At 35.9% G+C, this 21,227-nt stretch overlaps 1 protein-coding gene across 6 annotated transcripts in view; it reads right to left on the bottom strand.

Annotated features, from left to right (window-relative positions):
* cfhl4 (complement factor H like 4) overlaps positions 1-21,227 on the bottom strand; it is a 113,860-nt gene that overhangs the window by 83,077 nt on the left and 9,556 nt on the right. For 4 of the 6 annotated variants that reach the window (XM_042748774.1, XM_042748769.1, XM_042748771.1 and 1 more), the window contains one exon: positions 19,464-19,658. The exons of 1 other annotated variant lie outside the window; for it this stretch is intronic. In XM_042748774.1, coding sequence (XP_042604708.1) covers positions 19,464-19,658 — 195 coding nt within the window. Of the gene's footprint in view, positions 1-18,386; positions 18,651-18,816; positions 19,009-19,463; positions 19,659-21,227 lie in introns of those variants that run through there. One more of the 6 variants, XM_042748773.1, reaches the window with a different exon arrangement.

Here is a 21,227-nt window from a genome sequence, read left to right on the forward strand (position 1 = left end):
CACGGGATTGGGACGGCACAGGAAAAAATGTCAGCGGGAGTGGGCGGGACCGGGAATCGTAATAACACTTTGATCCCCAACTTTGTACACAAATATAGCCTACCTTTAAAATAAACTAAAAACTGTAGGCTTATATTTTAACTTTGAACTCAATTCTACTTCCCCTGTGTCTTTATGTTCTCCTCCTGTCTGCTTTGGTGTGGCTGGTTCAGTGAATGACCTGCGCGTGAAGGACAGACCGTTAATGGCAGGTCTATGTGGTAATACAGTAGCCTACATCGGGCAGGACAACCAAAAGCCCAGCTATCATTCATAGACCTCAAATATAGCTTTTCATCTAAAATATGTATGTAGTCACAACTTTACATGGCCGCTCAATAATGTTAACCCACAGAAATGTGCGCTATTGAAGTGTGTGCGCAAACTGAACAGCAGCGCGCTCACAGCAGGACAGATAGAGGCACCGGTGCACTCACTGGCTCTTAAAATACTCGTAATCTTTGGTCATACAGATAAAAGTAATAAATCTTTCGAATCCGTATACGTTCATTTGTGCATGTGCACTCAGAATAACAACGAAATGTGTTTCTGTAAAATAATTAAAGCAAACGATGTGGTTTCTGTCGTCTCGGTCATGTGAATTTGAGCGAGAAACTTCGAAACTCTGTGTATGAAAAATAAATCTATAGACAGTGAAATGTCTACGCTCAAATGAAAAAATAACTAAATAAATAAATAAATAAAATAGAAAACGTGTGTGTTAGCATGGATGTTTTACATTAAATTTAATGTGTGTGCAATGCACAATGTGCATTAAGATGGCTTTCAGTTCAATAAAATAACAAAAAAACTACATTTTGAATTTTTATTTAACTAAAGTGGGCATGCTGTGATCTGTACTGTATTTTATTTTTTTGTGACAGATTCCGCCAAAAAGAAATACAGGGAGGGAACGTGAGTCATTCTTCCGGGATTGAAACAGGAAGGGATTTTCCCCCAGTTTTTTTGTGTGATTGGGACGGGATGGGATCTTATTTTGCGGGAGTGGGACGGTAGAGATTTGAAAATCCACTCCCGTGGCACCCTCTACTTCACACACCTACCACAGCAGCCACATCAGTCCAAGGGGGAGTTGACGTCTCTCCGATGCGACTCTGCTGTGGCAGGTGTGGGAAGTAGAGGTCGACACGGGAGTGGATTTTCAAATCTCTACCGTCCCACTCCCGCAAAATAAGATCCCATCCCGTCCCAAACACACAAAAAACTGGGAGAAAATCCCTTCCCGTTTCAATCCCGGAAGAATGACTCACGTTCCCCCTCCCACTATGTTGTGTATTTCTTTTTGGCCGGAATCTGTCACAAAAAAAAAAAAAAAAAAAAATACAGTACAGATCACAGCATGCCCACTTTAGTTAAATAAAAATTCAAAATGTAGTTTTTTTGATATTTCATTGAACTGAAAGCCATCTTAATGCACATTGTGCATTGCACACACATTACATTTAATGTAAAACATCCATGCTAACACACACGTTTTCTATGTTATTTATTTATTTTTTATTTGAGCGTAGACATTTCACTGTCTATAGATTTATTTTTCATACAGAGTTTCGAAGTTTCTCGCTCAAATTCACATGACCGAGACGACAGAAACCACATCGTTTGCTTTAATTATTTTACAGAAGCACAACGTTTCGTTGTTATTCTGAGTGCACACAAATGAACGTATACGGATTCGAAAGATTTATTACTTTTATCTGTATGACCAAAGATCACGAGTATTTTAAGAGCCAGTGAGTGCACCGGTGCCTCTATCTGTCCTTGCTGTGAGCGCGCTGCTGTTCAGTTTGCGCACACACTTCAATAGCGCACATTTCTGTGGGTTAACATTAGATTGAGCGGCCATGTAAAGTTGTGACTACATACATATTTTAGATGAAATGCTATATTTGAGGTCTATGAATGATAGCTGGGCTTTTGGATGTCCTGCCCGATGTAGGCTACTGTATTACCACATAGACCAGCCAATCTGTCCTTCACGCGCAGGTCATTCACTGAACCAGCCACACCAAAGCAGACAGGAGGAGAACATAAAGACACAGGGGAAGTAGAATTGAGTTAAAAGTTAAAATATAAGCCTACAGTTTATAGTTTATTTTAAAGGTAGGCTATATTTGTGTACAAAGTTGGGGATCAAAGTGTTATTACGATTCCCGGTCCCGCCCACTCCCGCTGACATTTTTTCCTGTGCCGTCCCAATCCCATGATTAATAGTGTGAAGATCTAGTGTGAGAATGGATAACCAGTGTCAGAAGGCAAATCCCGGACGATCTCAGGTAATTAGCCATAAATATTTTGTTAATGGGTGACAGAAACATTCACTTTGTGTGTTATGATATTTTCTGCAAGCTCTGTGTAGTCCGACTAGGTCGATATCTAGCTCGTTAACAGGTGTCTTGTTAGTTTGGTTTAGTAAGCAAGACTTTATATTTTAGGCACTGTAGGGCTGCACGATAAATTGCACGCGATATTTAATGTGCGTCTTGTCAGTAAAGGCGGTGTCCTGTCATTACCTACCAGGGTTTACGGACATCAATATCGCGTCATTTTTCTCTGCTAAACAATGATTTTTAATGTATCTGCATTACTGTAAGGGTAGGTTTGGGGTTGGGGTAGGTGTTAACTTTAATAAAAACACAATCTAATTGGTAGAAAAAAATATTTAATGTTGGTTTCCTGTAGCTGTATCCCTTCTAGCTACAACACCACAAATATAAACACATAAAATACTGTATTTGCATTCCGGTTCTGTAATCAGCAGTAATTCTCCATCACCTGCGCGCTTTCACATGGAGCAGCATAACGGCTCTGTGTAGTAAATGCTGCTCCATGAAAGTGCGCAGGTGATGGAGATTTACCGCTGATTACAGAACCGGCTTTACTGACAAGCTGCGCATCAAATATAGCGTGCGATTTATAGTGCAGCCCTACTGCCTAAAATATAAAGTATTGCTCACTAAACCAAAGTAACAAGACACGTGTTAGCGGGCTACATATCGGCCTACTCGGACTACACAGAGCTTGCAGAAAATATCATAACACACAAAGGGAATGTTTCTGTCACCCATTAACAAAATATTTATGGCTTATTACCTGAGATTGTCTGGCATTTGCCTGCTGAGGCTGGTTATCCAGCTTCACACACCTGCCACAGCAGCCACGAGTCGCATTGGAGTGACGTCAACTCCCCCTTGGACTGATTGGCTAGAGGAGCAGCTGTCAATCTAGAACTTGTGGCCCAATGGTGACGCTGAAGCCCGCCCTGATTTACATGAAACTCTAACCGCAACATTTAGAAACGCAAGCACAGAACGTGGAAACAAGAGCAAAGGGGAAAGACCATAAGCACACAAAAAAATAACATGAGAAGGAAACCTGATTTTGTTTGCGATTTGGAAAATTTTGAATTCATGTTTCAGTTTTGTGCAATATAATTTTAAATGTGTTTAAATTTTTTGATTCACGCTTATTATTTTTCGATCCATGACCGCGTTGTTTGTTATTTAAAAAAAAAATTGCATTTGTTTTTCAGTTTTGTGCTTTATTATTTTACATGTGTTTTTAAATGTTTTATTTATGCTTATTATTTTTCGATCTATGACTGCAATACATTTGGCGGGATTCTGATCCCATAGAGACCGCCCACTGAGAGACAGCTTAACTCGCAAGCAAAACTTTTCAACTCGCAAAAAAAAGTTTTAGACCCGCAAAAAAAGACGGCAGAAAAGAAAAGAGAGCAACATTTGTGGTTATGCAATAAAAAGTAAAAGATTTTAAAAGATTTATACAGACTGCAAATAATTGTATCAGTTTCTTTATTTTTGAGTCTTAAGAAGACTTTTTTTTTTTTGCAATCTTTTATTTTGTAATTACAAAATAATTAGTTATACTTTCAAACACAGAATGTTTTATTGAATAATAAAGACACAAAAATAATTCGCCCAATCTGACACCGCCGCCTCACCGTCACGAGAGGTTTTTTTGGCACACGTCGGCATGACATCAGAGCAAGTCAGACATAACTCAGACGGGGGTTTTTTCAAGATGGCGGAGTGAGTGGTAGCACTTTTGCAGGCTCCGGTAAAAAGTTTATTTTTAGTCCTTGAAATGTGATAAACTAGTGTAACAACCCCTCTACTAAACAGATATCTAACGTAGTGTCAAAATTAAGGGACAAAATACGTTTTATTTATTTATTTATTTATTTATTTTGTTTCTTTGTTATTTGGAATCATGTCAGACCACAACTACAATTTGGCTGCTCTCCACGAGGCATGTGATGATTTTTGACATTGAGGGTTGAAATGGAAGCAGAGCAACATTCATCCAAAGATGACAAAATAAAAACAAAAGAACATACCCCGATTTAAACAGCCAAATCCAAAGTGAAAAAGAGACATTCACGTTATAGATTTAAAATTCATACAAAGAAGTGCGAAGTAATTAGGCTAAGTGTAAATGACAGACATACAGAAACCACACGTTTGCTTTATTTATTTTACCCCTACCCGTTCGTTGTATTCTGAGGCACACAATGAACGTATACGTGATTCGAAAGATTTATTACTTTTATCTGTATGACCAAAGAGTACTGAGTATTTTAAGAGCAGGGAGTGCACCGGTGCCTCCAGATGTCCTGCTGAGCGCGCGCTGCTGTTTCAGAGTTTGCGCACAGCACTTCAATAGCGCACATTTCTGTGGGTTAACATTAGATTGAGCGGCCATGTAAAGTTGTGACTACATACATATTTTAGATGAAAAGCTATATTGAGGGTCTATGATGATAGCTGGGCTTTTGGGATTCGTCCTGACCGATGTAGCTACTGTATTACCACATAGACCAGCTAACAATCTGTCCTTCACGCGCAGGTCACTGAACCAGCCACACCAAAGCAGACAGGAGGAGAGACATAAGACACAGGGGAAGTAGAATTGAGTTAAAAGTTAAAATATAAGCCTACAGTTTATAGTTTATTTTAAGGTAGGGCTATATTTTTGTACAAAGTTGGGGATCAAAGTGTTATTACGATTCCCGGTCCCGCCCACTCCCGCTGACATTTTTTCCTGTGCCGTCCCCAATCCCGTGATTAATAGTGTGAAGATCTAGTGTGAGAATGGATAACCAGTGTCAGAAGGCAAATCCCGGACGATCTCAGGTAATTAGCCATAAATATTTTTGTTAATGGGTGACAGAAACATTCACTTTGTGTGTTATGATATTTTCTGCAAGCTCTGTGTAGTCCGACTAGGTCGATATCTAGCTCGTTAACAGGTGTCTTGTTAGTTTGGTTTAGTAAGCAAGACTTTATATTTTAGGCACTGTAGGGCTGCACGATAAATTGCACGCGATATTTAATGTGCGTCTTGTCAGTAAAGGCGGTGTCCTGTCATTTCCTACCAGGGTTTTACGGACATCAATATCGCGTCATTTTTCTCTGCTAAACAATGATTTTAAATGTATCTGCATTACTGTAAGGGTAGGTTTGGGGTTGGGGTAGGTGTTAACTTTAATAAAAACACAATCTAATTGGTAGAAAAAAAATTTAATGTTGGTTTCCTGTAGCTGTATCCCTTCTAGCTACAACCAAAAATATAACACATAAAATACTGTATTGCATTCCGGTTCTGTAATCAGCAGTAATTCTCCATCACCTGCGCGCTTTCACATGGAGCAGCATAACGGCTCTGTGTAGTAAATGCTGCTCCATGAAAGTGCGCAGGTGATGGAGATTTACCGCTGATTACAGAACCGGCTTTACTGACAAGCTGCGCATCAAATATAGCGTGCGATTTATAGTGCAGCCCTACTGCCTAAAATATAAAGTATTGCTCACTAAACCAAACTAACAAGACACGTGTTAGCGGGCTACATATCGGCCTACTCGGACTACACAGAGCTTGCAGAAAATATCAAAACACACAAAGGGAATGTTTCTGTCACCCATTAACAAAATATTTATGGCTAATTACCTGAGATCGTCCGGGATTTGCCTGCTGACGCTGGTTATCCAGCTTCACACACCTGCCACAGCAGCCACGAGTCGCATCGGAGTGACGTCAACTCCCCCTTGGACTGATTGGCTAGAGGAGCAGCTGTCAATCTAGAACTTGTGGCCCAATGGTGACGCTGAAGCCCGCCCTGATTTACATGAAACTCTAACCGCAACATTTAGAAACGCAAGCACAGAACGTGGAAACAAGAGCAAAGGGGAAAAGACCATAAGCACACAAAAAAATAACATGAGAAGGAAACCTGATTTTGTTTGCGATTTGGAAAATTTTGAATTCATGTTTCAGTTTTGTGCAATATAATTTTAAATGTGTTTAATTTTTTGATTCACGCTTATTATTTTACGATCAATGACCGCGTTTTTTTTTATTTAAAAAAAAAATGCATTTGTTTTTCAGTTTTGTGCATTATTATTTTACATGTGTTTTTAAATGTTTTATTTATGCTTATTATTTTTCGATCTATGACTGCAATACATTTGGCGGGATTCTGATCCCATACAGACCGCCCACTGAGAGACAGCTTAACTCGCAAGCAAAACTTTTCAACTCGCAAAAAAAAGTTTTAGACCCGCAAAAAACTTTTTTTTTTACGGCAGAAAAGAAAAGAGAGCAACATTTGTGGTTATGCAATAAAAAGTAAAAGATTTTAAAAGATTTATACAGACTTTTATAAAGTTTCTTTATTTTTGAGTCTTAAGAAGACTTTTTTTTTTTTTTTGCTTTTTTGATCTTGTATTTTGTAATTACAAAATAATTAGTTATATCTTTTACTGAATAATAGAGACACAAAAATAATTCCATACGTAAAAATCAACCCAACCCAACACCACACCCCCGCCTCACCATCACGAGAGTCACCTTCAAAAGAAGTTTTTTTGGCACACGTCGGCATGACATCAGAGCAAGTCAGACATAACTCATACAGGCTCCTTTTTTCAAGATGGCGGAGTGAGTGGTAGCACTTTTGCAGGCTCCGGTAAAAAAGTTTATTTTTAGTCCTTGAAATGTGATAAAAAAACAAATATTTAACGTAGTGTCAAAATTAAGGGACAAAATATGTTTTTTTTTTGTTTGTTTTGTTTCTTTGTTTTATTTATTTTTTTTTTTTTTTTGTTTCTTTGTTATTTGGAATCATGTCAGACCACAACTACAATTTGGCTGCTCTCCACAAGGCATGTGATGATTTTGACATTGAGGGTGAAATGGAAGCAGAGCAACATTCATCCAAAGGTGACAAAATTAACAAAGAACATACCCCGATTAAACAGCCAAATCCAAAGAAAAAGAGACACCAAAGTGAAATTGACGACGTGAACACTGGCGCTGAAATTCTTCATGCAGTACAAGCTCTGACAAAAAAAAAAGGACGAAGCAGACGGAACTTTTGAAAAGTTTTTCGACAGACGTATTGAAGCTAACACAACCGCAACTAAAGAAAACCGAGAAGAAATTTGCGCGCTTCAAAAAAAAATAGGAGGCCTTCAGAGAGAAAACAGCTTGTTAAAAGAAGCATGTGCAGAGCAAACCCGATATAAAAGAAGGTGGAATCTGAGGATAATTGGTCTCCCTGAAAAGGATGGAGAGGACACGAGAGAAGTTGTCATCGGGATACTGACAAGAGTTGTTCCAATGTCTGTGGAGAGGCTGCGAGACACCGTAGACACCGTCCACCGGCTGGGAAGGAAAGGCGACGCCGCTACCTCAAATAACACACCGAGAGCAATCATCATTCAGTTCGGGATGAGAACGGTGCGGGATGATGTTTGGAAGAAGTCGAAGGATGCGAGAGTGTGTAGAGACATGCACATACGTTTCAAAGAAGACTTCTCGAAAGAAGACCGGGAGGCGCGTGCAAAGCTGTGGCCACTGGTCCAAGAAGCCAGAAAGACGGGTAAAAGGGCATTCTTAAAGGAAGGTTACACGCTGATCGATAACCGGAGAGTGGACCCCAATTGATCACTTGTTTTGCTATCATTTGAATTGCTATCAGAAATTCAGCCTGAACTCATGTTTGACTGAGGATTTTTTTTTTTTTTTTTTTTTTTTTTTGTTGTTGTTGGTTGACATAAACGCTCCGATATGTAAGTATCAACACTACCCGAACTTTGTTTGTTAATGCATCACTGAACATCTGGGGTTAAATAACCTGATGTTATGATCGGAGCATGGTCAATGATAAGATAATGACCTCCTTTTTTTTTTTTTATTTTTTTTTTTTTTTTTTTTTTTTATGAACTCTAGCATATGGCAGACATTGAATGTTTACTTTTGTTTACCTGGTGTTAAATGTTTTTAAAGCTGCCCATAATTTTTTTTTTTTTTTTTTTGTTATGATAAGTCTACTATCAATATCTTTATGGCTGCCAAAATTAGGAAAAAACACAAACAAAGTAGACGAAGTTATTCCATATTTAAATAGACCTTTGTTACAATAGTTGTTCGGTTTGTAGTTTTCCTTTACTCCCTCTATAGTGTGTAGAGGATTAGTTACACTAAACATGTAGATTTAGGACTAATGACTCATTCCTGCGCATCGTTAACACTCTTTTGTGCATTGTTTATAGGTTTTCTACTTATCACCTAAAATGTTGTCCTTTATTTCCTTAAATACTAGGGGGTTGAAAGATAAGGTAAAACGTAAGGCTATTTTTCTTTTCTGTAAAGAGCAAAGGGCTAATTGTGTTTTTTTTGCAAGAAACCCACTCAGCTGAGGCTGACTCAAAATTTTGGAAATTGCAATGGGGAGATTCTGTCTTTTTCAGTCATGGAACATCACACTCGGCAGGAGTTATGATTTTGTTAAATAGATTTCCTGGGAAAATTATTGACCATAAAAGTGACCCTACCGGCTATTGGATAATGATCGCAACAGAAATGAATGGTATAAACTACATTTTATTATGTGTGTATGGTTATAACAAAAGAGCACAGAACAAAAATATCTTCTCATCCTTAAGTAAGTGCTTAGAAGAATGGAAAATGCTTTTTTTCAACGGATAGAGTAATAATTGGGGGAGATTTTAACCTGGCCCCTGATCTTTGGTTAGACCGCCTACCATCAAAGAGACACTGCCACACATTTGATGAAACAATAGTTGAATTGACCACAAAGGCAAATCTAATAGATTACTGGAGAATGAAAAACCCAACCAGAAAACAATTTACCTGGTTTAACTCATCTAATAATGGCCAGTGCTCAAGATTGGATTATTGGTTAATATCAGACAATCTAGTTAATGAGGTAAATAGATGTGAAATTTCAGCATCACCCCTAACTGATCATTGTGTAATATTTTTGACACTTTCTCCGGGTGGAAGAGAGAATAACAAAAACCCCATATGGAAATTTAATAATACCCTCTTGGAAGATACTGAGTTTTGTAATGTAGTTAAACAACTGGTTAAAGAAGTAGGTGAATTGGAAATGTGTTCACTGAGTAAATGGGAATGGTTCAAGTTCAAAGTTAAACAGATAGCTATTAAGAAAAGTAAGCAATCATCAACACTTAAAAAGATAAGACAAAGGGACATCATTAGTCACATTAATACGTTGTGCTGTAAAGATGATTTGACGCTGGAAGAGCAGACTAGGGCTCGACAATTTACAGTCCCATCTTGATAATATATATTTGGAAAAGGCCAAGGGAGCATTTATTCGTTCAAGGGCTCGTTGGATCGAAGAAGGGGAAAAAAACTCTTCTTATTTTCTTAGTCTGGAAAAACAAAGACAGACGAAGAAAAAAATTCGGAAGTTAAATATTAATGATGTTATTGTTGAAAATCAAGAAGAAGTAAACGAAAAAATCAAAGTTTTTTATAGTAATTTGTATAAATCCTTTTTTTCTAAAGAAGATTGTTGTTTTTTCTTAAATAGGATTCAAGGGTTTAAAAAAAAAAATGGATGATAACTTTAAAGAATCTATGGAAGATGGGCTAAGAATTGAAGAATTAGACTTGGCAGTTCGACAGATGTCTAACGGGGAAATCACCTGGAATAGATGGGCTAACCGTGGAGTTTTTTTCCTTTTCTTTTGGAGTGATATTAGGGAAATGCTCTATAATGCCTATTTAGATTGTATCTCAAAAGGTAATCTTTCTCCCACCATGAAACATGGTCTCATCACTCTGATTCCTAAACCTAACAAAGATACTCTGTTGAAAAAGATTTTGGAAAAAAATCCAAGTCCAGGCACTCAATAGGATGCAAAAGTTAAAAAGCCTTTAATAGTTGGGCTAAAGCATTAAAACACCAACGCGTATCGGCCCATTGGCCTTCATCAGGGTGTTGGTAACAAACAGACAGAATCACGCAATACTTATAGTTGCATTGGTTTCAGGTGTGCCACTCTGGTACTTGCAACACAATTTTTGGCCACTAGAGGCAATAGTTCAGATAATGGCTAATACCAAAGGTCAAACCATACAAATACAAGATAAGGGATCTCTCCAAGTGGAAAAAAAGAGTAACACCAATACAAACATCTTGTGTACTCCACACAATTATATCCCTAAAGTCAATAAATGTGTAGAGGCTACTTACCCATCTTACTTCTGAATTCATTGTCAAGATAGTTCTCTAAAACAACAGGAGAAAAATATTATTATGGGCATTACAGTACATTAAAAGAACAGTCAACATTCACGGACAACAATACACTGTCCCTATTGAGACACAACCTTTACAAAAAAGGTGAGAGATCAAAGTCTTGAAAATGCTTTAGCCCAACTATTAAAGGCTTTTTAACTTTTGCATCCTATTGAGTGCCTGGACTTGGATTTTTTTCCAAAATCTTTTTCTACATTTTACCCTTCCAAGAGCACCAGAGGATACAAGGGATTCCAGCAGCGCTCCAGTTCTCTTTTGTCTAGTCTTATGAGGATCATTTTGGGTGACCCTGGACAGGAGCAGTTCCGTTTTACTTTTTGAACGTTGAGGACCCACTATAATATCAACATGTCTTCAACAAATCTTTCTCCTACACTAAGGATGAGGGCAAAGCTATCATTGTAGAAGACACTCTTCTGGAACTGGACTTTGACCAGGAACATGCACAGAGGACAGATACACGTAAACTGCACATTGATCTTCAAAAACTTTCTGAAAAAGAGGTGAAGCTGAATCTTCATATCATTACCCTATCTGACTACTGGAGGCAGGACATGATCCCAAGAGGTTTGAAATTGAATAAATTTCCCTCATTTGGCTATGATAATGTGGATTTTAAGGATAAATGGGAAGCAATTCTCAACAAATGCTCCCTAGACTTAATCCTCTTGTTAATTGAAGAAGCCAGAAAGCAGAAGTCAGTTGTACAATCTCAGATTGAGGATTTGAAATCTCAGCTCACTCAGACAGAATCAGAGGAACACAGGTTGCCTTTTGAAAATAAACTAAAAGAAGATCTTGATAAACTGTCAACAATATTGAAACAAGGCAAAATAATCAAATTTAAGCGAGACCGTAATGACTATAGTAATTGTTCTATATATGGCTGGGGCAAGAAGGGACACCTGACAAAAAAGAAGAGTGTCTTTTAATCTTCCAAGCACTGATGATGAGAACTATGATGAAACTCATGTCACTAATGACCGTGACAAAATTGCTGATGTGTATGACAGAAATGCTTTTTTGGAATCTCGCCCCAGACAGCACAACCAACCTTACAAAAGAGGAAGAAGGAAAACGCGGAGGGGTGGAAAGTGGCGGAACCCACTCTCAGGAACCACCAATCACAAGGAGCCGGTTGAAGCATCGGTAGTAATCAATATTTCAGACCTCCCCCTCTCTGATGACTGCGTTTCTGTCTTGTCCAAGGGTCTCTCATTTTCTCCTACAAACTCAGGTAGACCATTTGACACCAAAGTGGACCTCTATCGATTCTATAGAAGTCTACATTTGAAGGCCTGGTACTCCCAGAACGCACAGGGTGCAGCTACCTACTCAACCACCACGGTAAACTCTTCTTTTCGGCCCAAGTCTACTTTTTCACCTTGTACCACAAATCCCATATTGACTACTTTCACCAAAAAGGTGTCCTATGAAGTAGAAAAGCTTTACAGTAAACAAAAAAGATCACCCAGCATAATCTTACACAAAATGAATCTCAAGCACTTAAGTGGCTTTCGGAGAGAGATGATATAATCATAAAAAGTGCTGATAAGGGTGGTGCTGTCTGTGTGTGGGACAAGAAGAAGTATATAAGTGAAGCTCTTCGCCAACTAGACAACACTCAGTTTTACTCAAAGCCCTCATCCAATCCAATGAACACTATAAGAAGAGAGCAGGAGCAATTGCTTAATGAGGCAAAATTACATAATTGGATTACTAAGAGAGAATATGAGTTTTTTGCTTTGTCAACACCCACGTTATTCTACTTTTTATATGCTCCCCAAAGTCCACAAGGATCTGGAAAATCCACCTGGCAGACCGATAATCAGCGGGAATGATTCAATAACAGAACCTGCTTCCAAGTTTGTGGATTATTTTATTAAGCCATTTGTGGCAGATTTACCTTCTTATATTCAAGATACTACACAGGTTTTAAAGAAAATTGAACAAATAGGTAACATAGGCTCCTGCATTATGGCCACAATGGATGTGGAATCTCTATACAGCAATATTGTACACAACGAGGGTTTAGAGGCTTTGAAACACTTTCTCTCATCCAGACCTGAACATTTGATGCCTCCCAGTGACTTTATAGTGCAACTTACTGAGTGGACTTTAAAGAACAACATCTTTCTCTTTCAAGACAAATTGTATAGACAAGAAAAGGGGACTGCAATGGGTGCTTGTTTTGCTCACAACTATGCCAATCTGTTTCTAGGCTTATGGGAGGAGCGCTATATATTTTCCCCACGTCAACCCTTTTAAAGATAAAATCTTGTGGTGGGGTAGATATATTGACGATGTGATTTTGATGTTCTCAGGTTCAGAAAAAGAACTTGTAGACTTCCATGTATATGTTAATAGCTTAAATGAGAACCTAAAATTTAGTCTGGACTATGATTTACATACTATTAACTTTCTTGATCTACGGATCTCAAAAGATAATGAGGGATTCTTACATACATCTATCTTCAGAAAGTCAACAGATCGTAATACCTTGCTGCATGCTAATAGTTTTCATCCCCCATGGCTTATTGATAACATACCCTTTGGACAGATCCAGAGACTAAGGCGTATATGTGATTCAGATCAGGATTTCCAGTATCAGTCTTTGGATATGCAGCGGCGTTTTCAACAAAGAGGTTATCAAACAAAAATTCTTGTTCAAGCTCATAATCGAGCCCAATCACTTGAAAGGAAGAGCTTGCTTCAGTCTAGACCCAATAGAGTATTAACACAGAAACCCTATTTTGTCACTCATTACAGCAAGGAGGCGGTCCAGATTAAACACATTATAAAGAAAAACTGGAACATTATTGAATGTGACCCGACTTTACGGGAAAATATTCACGGAACCCCCTGGAATCAGTTTTAGGAGGGCCCCCACACTTAAGGACAAGCTAGTAAGAAGTCACCTCCCTGCTCCTAAACGTGAAACTTGGCTTCGTCAACCCAAGGGTAACTTTCCTTGTGGTTATTGTAATTATTGTGAGAATATTGCTAAAACTGACAAATTTATGGATGTTTTTAGCAATAAGACTTACACTATTAATAGTTTTTATAAATTGCAATTCTACCCATGTTGTTTATCGTTTAGAGTGTACTTGTGGCTGTTTTTATATAGGCCTTACTAAAAGGAGACTAAGAGACAGGGTAGCTGAACATAGATATGCCATTCGGACTGGAAATATGAACTATCCAATGGCCAAACATTATATAGACGCAAAACATGGGAGTGATTCGACCCTAAGAGTAGTGGGCATTGAGGCTGTTCGCCTGGATGCCAGGGGTGGGGATATCATCAAACGCCTTAAACAAAGGGAGACATATTGGATCTATTCCTTGAGGGCCACCAGTCATCCAGGTCTTAATGAAGACTTTGATCTCTCACCTTTTTTGTAAAGGTTGTGTCTCAATAGGGACAGTGAATTGTTGTCCGTGAATGTTGACTGTTCTTTTAATGTACTGTAATGCCCATAATAATATTTTTCTCCTGTTGTTTTAGAACTATCTTGACAATGAATTCAGAAGTAAGATGGGTAACTAGCCTCTACACATTTATTGACTTTAGGGATATAATTGTGTGGAGTACACAAGATGTTTGTATTGGTGTTACTCTTTTTTTTTTTTCCACTTGGAGATCCCTTATCTTGTATTTGTATGGTTTTTGACCTTTGGTATTAGCCATTATCTGAACTATTGCCTCTAGTGGCCAAAAATTGTGTTGCAAGTACCAGAGAGTGGCACACCTGAAACCAATGCAACTATAAGTATTGCGTGATTCTGTCTGTTTGTTACCAACACCCTGATAAAGGCCAATGGGCCGATACGCGTTGGTGTTTTAATGCTTTAGCCCAACTATTAAAGGCTTTTTAATTTTTGCATCCTATTGAGTGCCTGGACTTGGATTTTTTTCCAAAATCTTTTTCTACATTTTACCCTTCCAAGAGCACCAGAGGATACAAGGGATTCCAGCAGCGCTCCAGTTCTCTTTTGTCTAAAGATACTCTGTTATTGGATAATTGGAGACCAATTACCTTGTTATGTAATGATTATAAATTATTGGCACATGTCTATGCTAATCGTCTGAATGAGGGATTATCACATATTATTGATGAGTGTCAATCAGCTTTCATGAGGGGTAGAAATATACATAATCATACCAGATTGCTTTTAGACATGCTTGACTATCGAGATCTTATTGATACTGATGCCTTTATTTTATTTCTCGATTTTTATAAGGCATTTGACACCGTTGAACATGCCTTTCTATTTGAAGTCTTAGGTTTTTTAGGTTTTGGGAACAATTTTTGTAAAATAATTAAGATGTTTTATACTGACATATATAGTTCTGTGTCCCTGATTCCTGGTATTACTCTTAGGTTTGAGGTGCCCCGAGGTATTAGACAAGGGTGCCCGATTTCTCCCAAACTCTTTATTCTAGCCACCCAATCGCTTATCATGCTCATTAATCAAAAACCCCAATTTGCATGGGATCTCTATACTTGACAAGGAATTTAAAATTAGTCAATTTGCAGATGACACAGCAATCCTTTTAAGGAATAAATTCATGGTTGATGTTGCCCTTGATTCAGTCTCGATTTTCTCTAAAGCTTCAGGATTAACCCTCAATGTTAAAAAATGTGAGCTACTGCCCATTCACTCATCAACGGATTCCATCATCTCTTCAATCGAGGTTAAATCTGAAGTGAAATATCTAGGAATAGTTTTATCTAAAAATGCTATCAGAAGGGAAGATGCTAATTTTTCTAACCGATTAATAGATATGAAGAAATCTTTGAGTTGTTGGCTTACCAGAGACCTCACTATCTTTGGTAGAGTTACTATATCTAAAGCAGAAGGTATTTCCAAAGTAATTTATCCATGGTCCATGTCACTCCCTGTATGTTTCTTCCAGTAATATTAAGAAAATCAACTCAATTATTTTCCAATTCCTGTGGAAAAATAAAACCCATTATATAAGGAAAATCTCAGCTCGTTAAAGAGTATGATAAGGGTGGTATCAAAGCCTTGGACTTTGAATCAATGTTTGGAACCTTTAAGATCAACTGGTTGAAAACATATCTATCACAACCAGATTCTTTGTGGTTTCACATTCCTAGACATCTATTTAAAAAAGTAGGAGGGCTTGATTTTCTTTTGCAGTGTGATTTTGAGGTGACCAAAATTCCTGTTAAATTATCAAACTTCCACAAACAAATTCTCCAATATTGGAAAATGATATTCACCCACAACTTTTCTCCTCATGGATCCACTTTATGGAACAATAGGGTCATTATAATCAATAGGAAATCATTGTTTAGGTATGATTGGTATGAAAATGGAGTTGTGTTTGTGAATGATATTATTGATGATAATGGTAACTTCTTTGATCATAAAGCTTTCATAGACAAATATAATTTAAACTGTACGAATAGAGAATATAACAAGATCTGTAAAGCAATACCTGTACCATTATTACAGTTAATTCAAAGCACATTGTTATATACAATAATAAGACCCATACCAACTTTACCAAATTTAGCTATTAATGATTGTAGCTTAGTTGACTATAAATGTAATAATAAATATATTAATGATGTTTTGAAATCTAAATTGTTTTTTGATTATAACAGAGGATTATGTGTACAGGTTACGAATATGATTGCATTGTCCATAGAAAAAACACATTTTAAATTCATCAAATGGCCCATTTCCCCAAAAGTCAAAGAGACTCACTTTAAAATAATTTATAAGATATATCCGGTTTCTGATTTTCTTAGAAAAAGATTCAAATTTGAGGTAGACCCTTGTGTTTTTTGTGAGATGGCTGATGAGACTCTGGAACACATGTTCTCTTTCTTTTGCCCCGTGGCCAATAGTTTTTGGTCTGAGTTACATAATTGGCTGTCACTTAAGATTGATAATATCCCTACTCTCACCTTGCCACACATCCTCTTTTATATGGATAATGTAGATTCATCGGTATCAGATTTAGTCAATATGATTATTCTTATGGGTAAATATCATATTCATTGCAGTAAGTGAAGATGTTCTAAGCCTTCCTTTGTTGGGTTTATAAATGATTTTAATTTGTTTTTTACCTCACTGAAAAAGATAAAATCTACTAAAATTGCAAGGAAAATGTGTAGTGACATATCTAGGAAACTATTGTTTTGATCAATCTCCCCTTGTATGTGTGTGTGTGCTGATCCAAATGGTAATTTTCTTTCTTTAGCCTTTTTGCCTTTGACTTATGTATTTCGAAGAAGCTCCCCCCTCTTTTTTTTGGTTTTTTTTTTTTTTTTTTTTTTTTGGCTTTTTTTTTAGTTTTGCTTTTTTTTCTGTTTGGTTAGTACATTGTGTATATTGACAACATTTGTATATGCGCATGTGTATTCTCTTTCCCCTACGAGAGTTTTTGTATGTTGTTGTTGGTTTATTTTACTTTTGTCAATAAAAAAAAAAAAAAAAAAAAAAAAAAAAATGAAGTCGATCGCACCTTCAGACACTTTTCTAACCGGCATGCATCTCGCAGAGGTTCTGCTCAGATTTTGCTAATCTCAAACAAGCCTAATCTCATTCAAAAATCGACATGGACTGACGGAAGGGTAGACTGCTTCTTCTCTTTCTCTTGCTAAGCCTTAAAGGCACAATTCACCGCTCATACCACAAAAGCCAGTGAGGTTTGTTTTCACACATCACTCAGTACTTTGAGCTTGTTGGAATTTAGATATATAAAAAAGTAAATAAACAGGGTTTTTAAGTATATCTTTGGTAAAAACGATTTATGATGCACTTTAAATAATACAATGTTGAAATGCTTGTGGAAAGTACAGTTAAATAGTGTAACAAGTAATGTTTCATGTTACGAAGTGAAATTTTAAACTGAAATTAAAATGTATTTGAGTTGTTTTACAAAACAGTATTTTTCACAAACAAGTAAAACTGAACAACAATAATTTTAAGTATGCTTACTACTAAGGTATTGTTGACTAAGTGTATTTATAATACATAAGTTGGTACAATATAATAATGCATTTGCATATTTAATAGCTATAATGTATTCATGTGTGATAAAATAAATTAAAAAAAAAAAAAAAATTAAAAAATGCTTTTCAAAATGTTTTTTTTTAAATCATTAAAAAACACATAATCACATCATAAATACATAAAAATCAAAAACATATTGCAGTAGGTATATATGTGGTTTATAAATAAGATACATATACTTTAAATTCACTAAAAGCTGTATCATTTTAGTACGTTCTTACACAAAGTAAACATAAAATATACTTTAAGTAAGAGTTAAGTAAGTATGATTTCTGTAAGTGCACTAAAATGTCACAATAAATATGCTTGTGTTTTAGCATATTTCTTAAAAATGTATTTCTTAACTAAGCACTATACTTTTTAAAAAATATATTAAAATGCAATACAGTACATTTTTAATGCACTTCAAGTAAGCATGTTAGGAGTACAACTGTACTATAAATATACTGATTATCTGATTTTCAAGTGCATTTTAATACATTTAAGATGACTTTTTCCACCTTGGTATTTAGGACAAATGTAAGGTTTAAAAGGGTTAATATCATTTTCATACATGCACATCTAAAGAGTTTTATATTTAGTATTTCTTTAGTTTTTTTTTTTTTTCTTTCAAGAAATCCAAAACAGACAAACTGATTTGGGGGGGAAAATATTTATTTTGATCTGCTCATTTGGTTTTTGCTTAATAGTACAGCTGATGCTTCATCTATGTTTTATTTCCACTGTTGCACACACCTAGGCAAAGTCATCACTCCATCATTACACTGTTGTCTGAAGTCAGCACCTACTGAATATTTGCCCCTCTGACACACAAAGGAGAGGTAATCATCATGTGGTGCGAACATCTTTTGTTTATCACGGTAGGCCAACTGTATACCTCTTTCATTCATTTCCTCCACTGTCACTGTACAGGGCTCTGAAATAAACCCAACATGTCCCCATCAGTGTCACAGTATACATTTATTAACTAATCATCACAACATACAACTCAAACTACAAGAATACATCATGATGTATATGCATGATATATATATATATATATATATATATATATATATATGGTGTAGCGTGTTCATACTTACTTAAACACTTAATATTCCCTCTCCATTCGCCTTGCTGACAGGTCAAGTATCTGGAGAAAGTGTGACGCAGATCCAGTGTGTATTTATTAAAACACATGTATTCAACTCTCTCTCCTGTATTGTATTCCTTTTTCGGAATTTCTATTGTATCTGCATCGTTCACTGGTGGTGGTGGCCCACACTTTCCTGGGACTGTTATCACCAAGAAAATGTGGCATTAGTAAATCTCTGATACAATAAAAAAGCAATTTTAAGAAAAAGTTTAAGAAAAATAAATAAATATTCTAAAATATATATAAAAATACAATAAAAACTATACAATTTATTTATTTATTTATTTATTGCTCCCGATTTCTTTCATTTACATATTGTGAGATTTTATAACAGAATATACCGGCACACAGTGGATTTGGTGTCCATCCGTCTTGTGTACATGTGGCCTCTGCTGCTTTTTGTTGATATCCATGCTCACAATAGTAAGTTCTTCTTACTCCTAGTTTCATATCTCCTCTAAAGTAATCAGATGGCCGACAAAAATTCTTTCCATATAAAACTTCACACACAAACACTCAAACAATACCAACATCCTTTTAATAACATGCAGTGAGTTCATCACCAAATCCAGAAGTGTTTCTCTATAATCTTACCTTCACAAACAGGCTTATGATCCCACTTCCCGTTCTCTTGGCATGTACATGTTTTGCTGGTTTCTTTTGTATCATAGGACCTTCCTTTTTCAGAGCAGGTGATCTCCACACTTTCTCCAGCTCTGAAAATAGTCTTTCCCTCTGGGTTGATCTTTTTTACTCCAGATATGGTTGACTGAAGCTCACAAGTTATTTCTGCAAAATACATAATTATGTTGTATTTAAATGTTAAACCCAGACTACTTTTATTTTTTTACTTTATTACACACTTTATTACATTTACTTTTGTATGACGTTTCATGTCAGAGAACAGTGTTTAGATAAGAGCTTTTTATTTTGAACTGAAACAACTAAAATGTGTTTTCTGTTATTTTAACAAATCAATTTCTTTTGCTGTTTTGAATATCAACAGACCTGTGTGTTACCCCTTGATTAATAATAATGAAGACATAACATCACCTTTTAAGAACAAGTCTGAGAGATTGTTAAAAAAAGAAAAAAAGAGAAAAAAGAACATGCAACATCTAGAGAGAGAACAAATACCAGTCATTGCGGTATTCTCCAGCTGGACTATTTATATATATATATATATATATATATATATATATATATATATATATATATATATATATATATATGAAGAGCTCAGATGCAAAACCCTCTAAAAGCCATCTGAAATTTTCTTCAGAAATTAGCATTTTTATCAAGCTCCTGTGTTTACAGTATGTTAAGTTATTTCACTTTAATGGCAATGAGGAGAAACTATTCAATGACATTAAAGTGAATTTACTGAACATAAACACAGCAACCGAAAAAAAATGCTAATTTTAAAGGAAAATTTCAGATGGCTTTTAGAGGGTTTTGCATCTGAACTCTTCATATATACTCATAAGAAGTTGTCATTTGTCCATTGGACATTTATTTATTTATTTATTTATTTATTTATTTTTTTTTAATGGTTACACAGTTTTTGAAACTATGGCTATATTTCTCAAAATTCTACACGCAACATGCACACATCTTGCTAAAGCAAACACTTCTTTTTTAATTTCTTTAAACACTTATTTTAACTATTCTAAAATGTTTATTTTTGCATAATAATTCTACACACAAATATAAAAGAATTAGCCATTAAATGTAAAAAATGTAAAACACTACTCTCATGTGTCTTTTGCTTATTCAGAGTGCAGTGGAGCACAGGCGTTAATGTGAATCTGCTGTGAAACAATCTATACTGTATAAAGCAAAAAAAATACATATAAAAAAAAAACAAACACTTAAAAATAACATAAAAAAATTAATTTCTGAAAGTTTACATTTAAAGCGCATTGTTCAAAATAGATTAAAAAAAATAAAAAAATAAAAAAAAAACAGAAATGCAAGGAGGTAAAAATTATTTCTTTCTAAAAAAAACAGTTTTCATTACTAAATGAACAAAATATGTAGAAGTGTTTTCACACATGATCACTGTGTAGGTCATCAGTAAATGAGTGTGGTGTTAAAATGGCAGTGTTTCCCAAATTAAACAAAAGAGCTGTTAGTTTCGAATGATGTGTGTAATGTAGAGAACTGTTTTTAGAGTTTTGCAAAAAGTTACTAAGTTACAATATCAAACAGAGTTTAAAGCATGCAATGTGCTTGTTGTTTTGCAGACTTGGTCTAAAGTTTTGGTATATGAGTGAATGCCTCACTGAGTGGGCGTCAAATACCACTTTTTAGTGTCTAAACAATTTAAAAAAAAAACTGCAACATTATTTTTCTGCT

Source organism: Cyprinus carpio, chromosome B22 (assembly GCF_018340385.1).
Source record: "Cyprinus carpio isolate SPL01 chromosome B22, ASM1834038v1, whole genome shotgun sequence".
Lineage (NCBI taxonomy): Eukaryota > Metazoa > Chordata > Actinopteri > Cypriniformes > Cyprinidae > Cyprinus > Cyprinus carpio.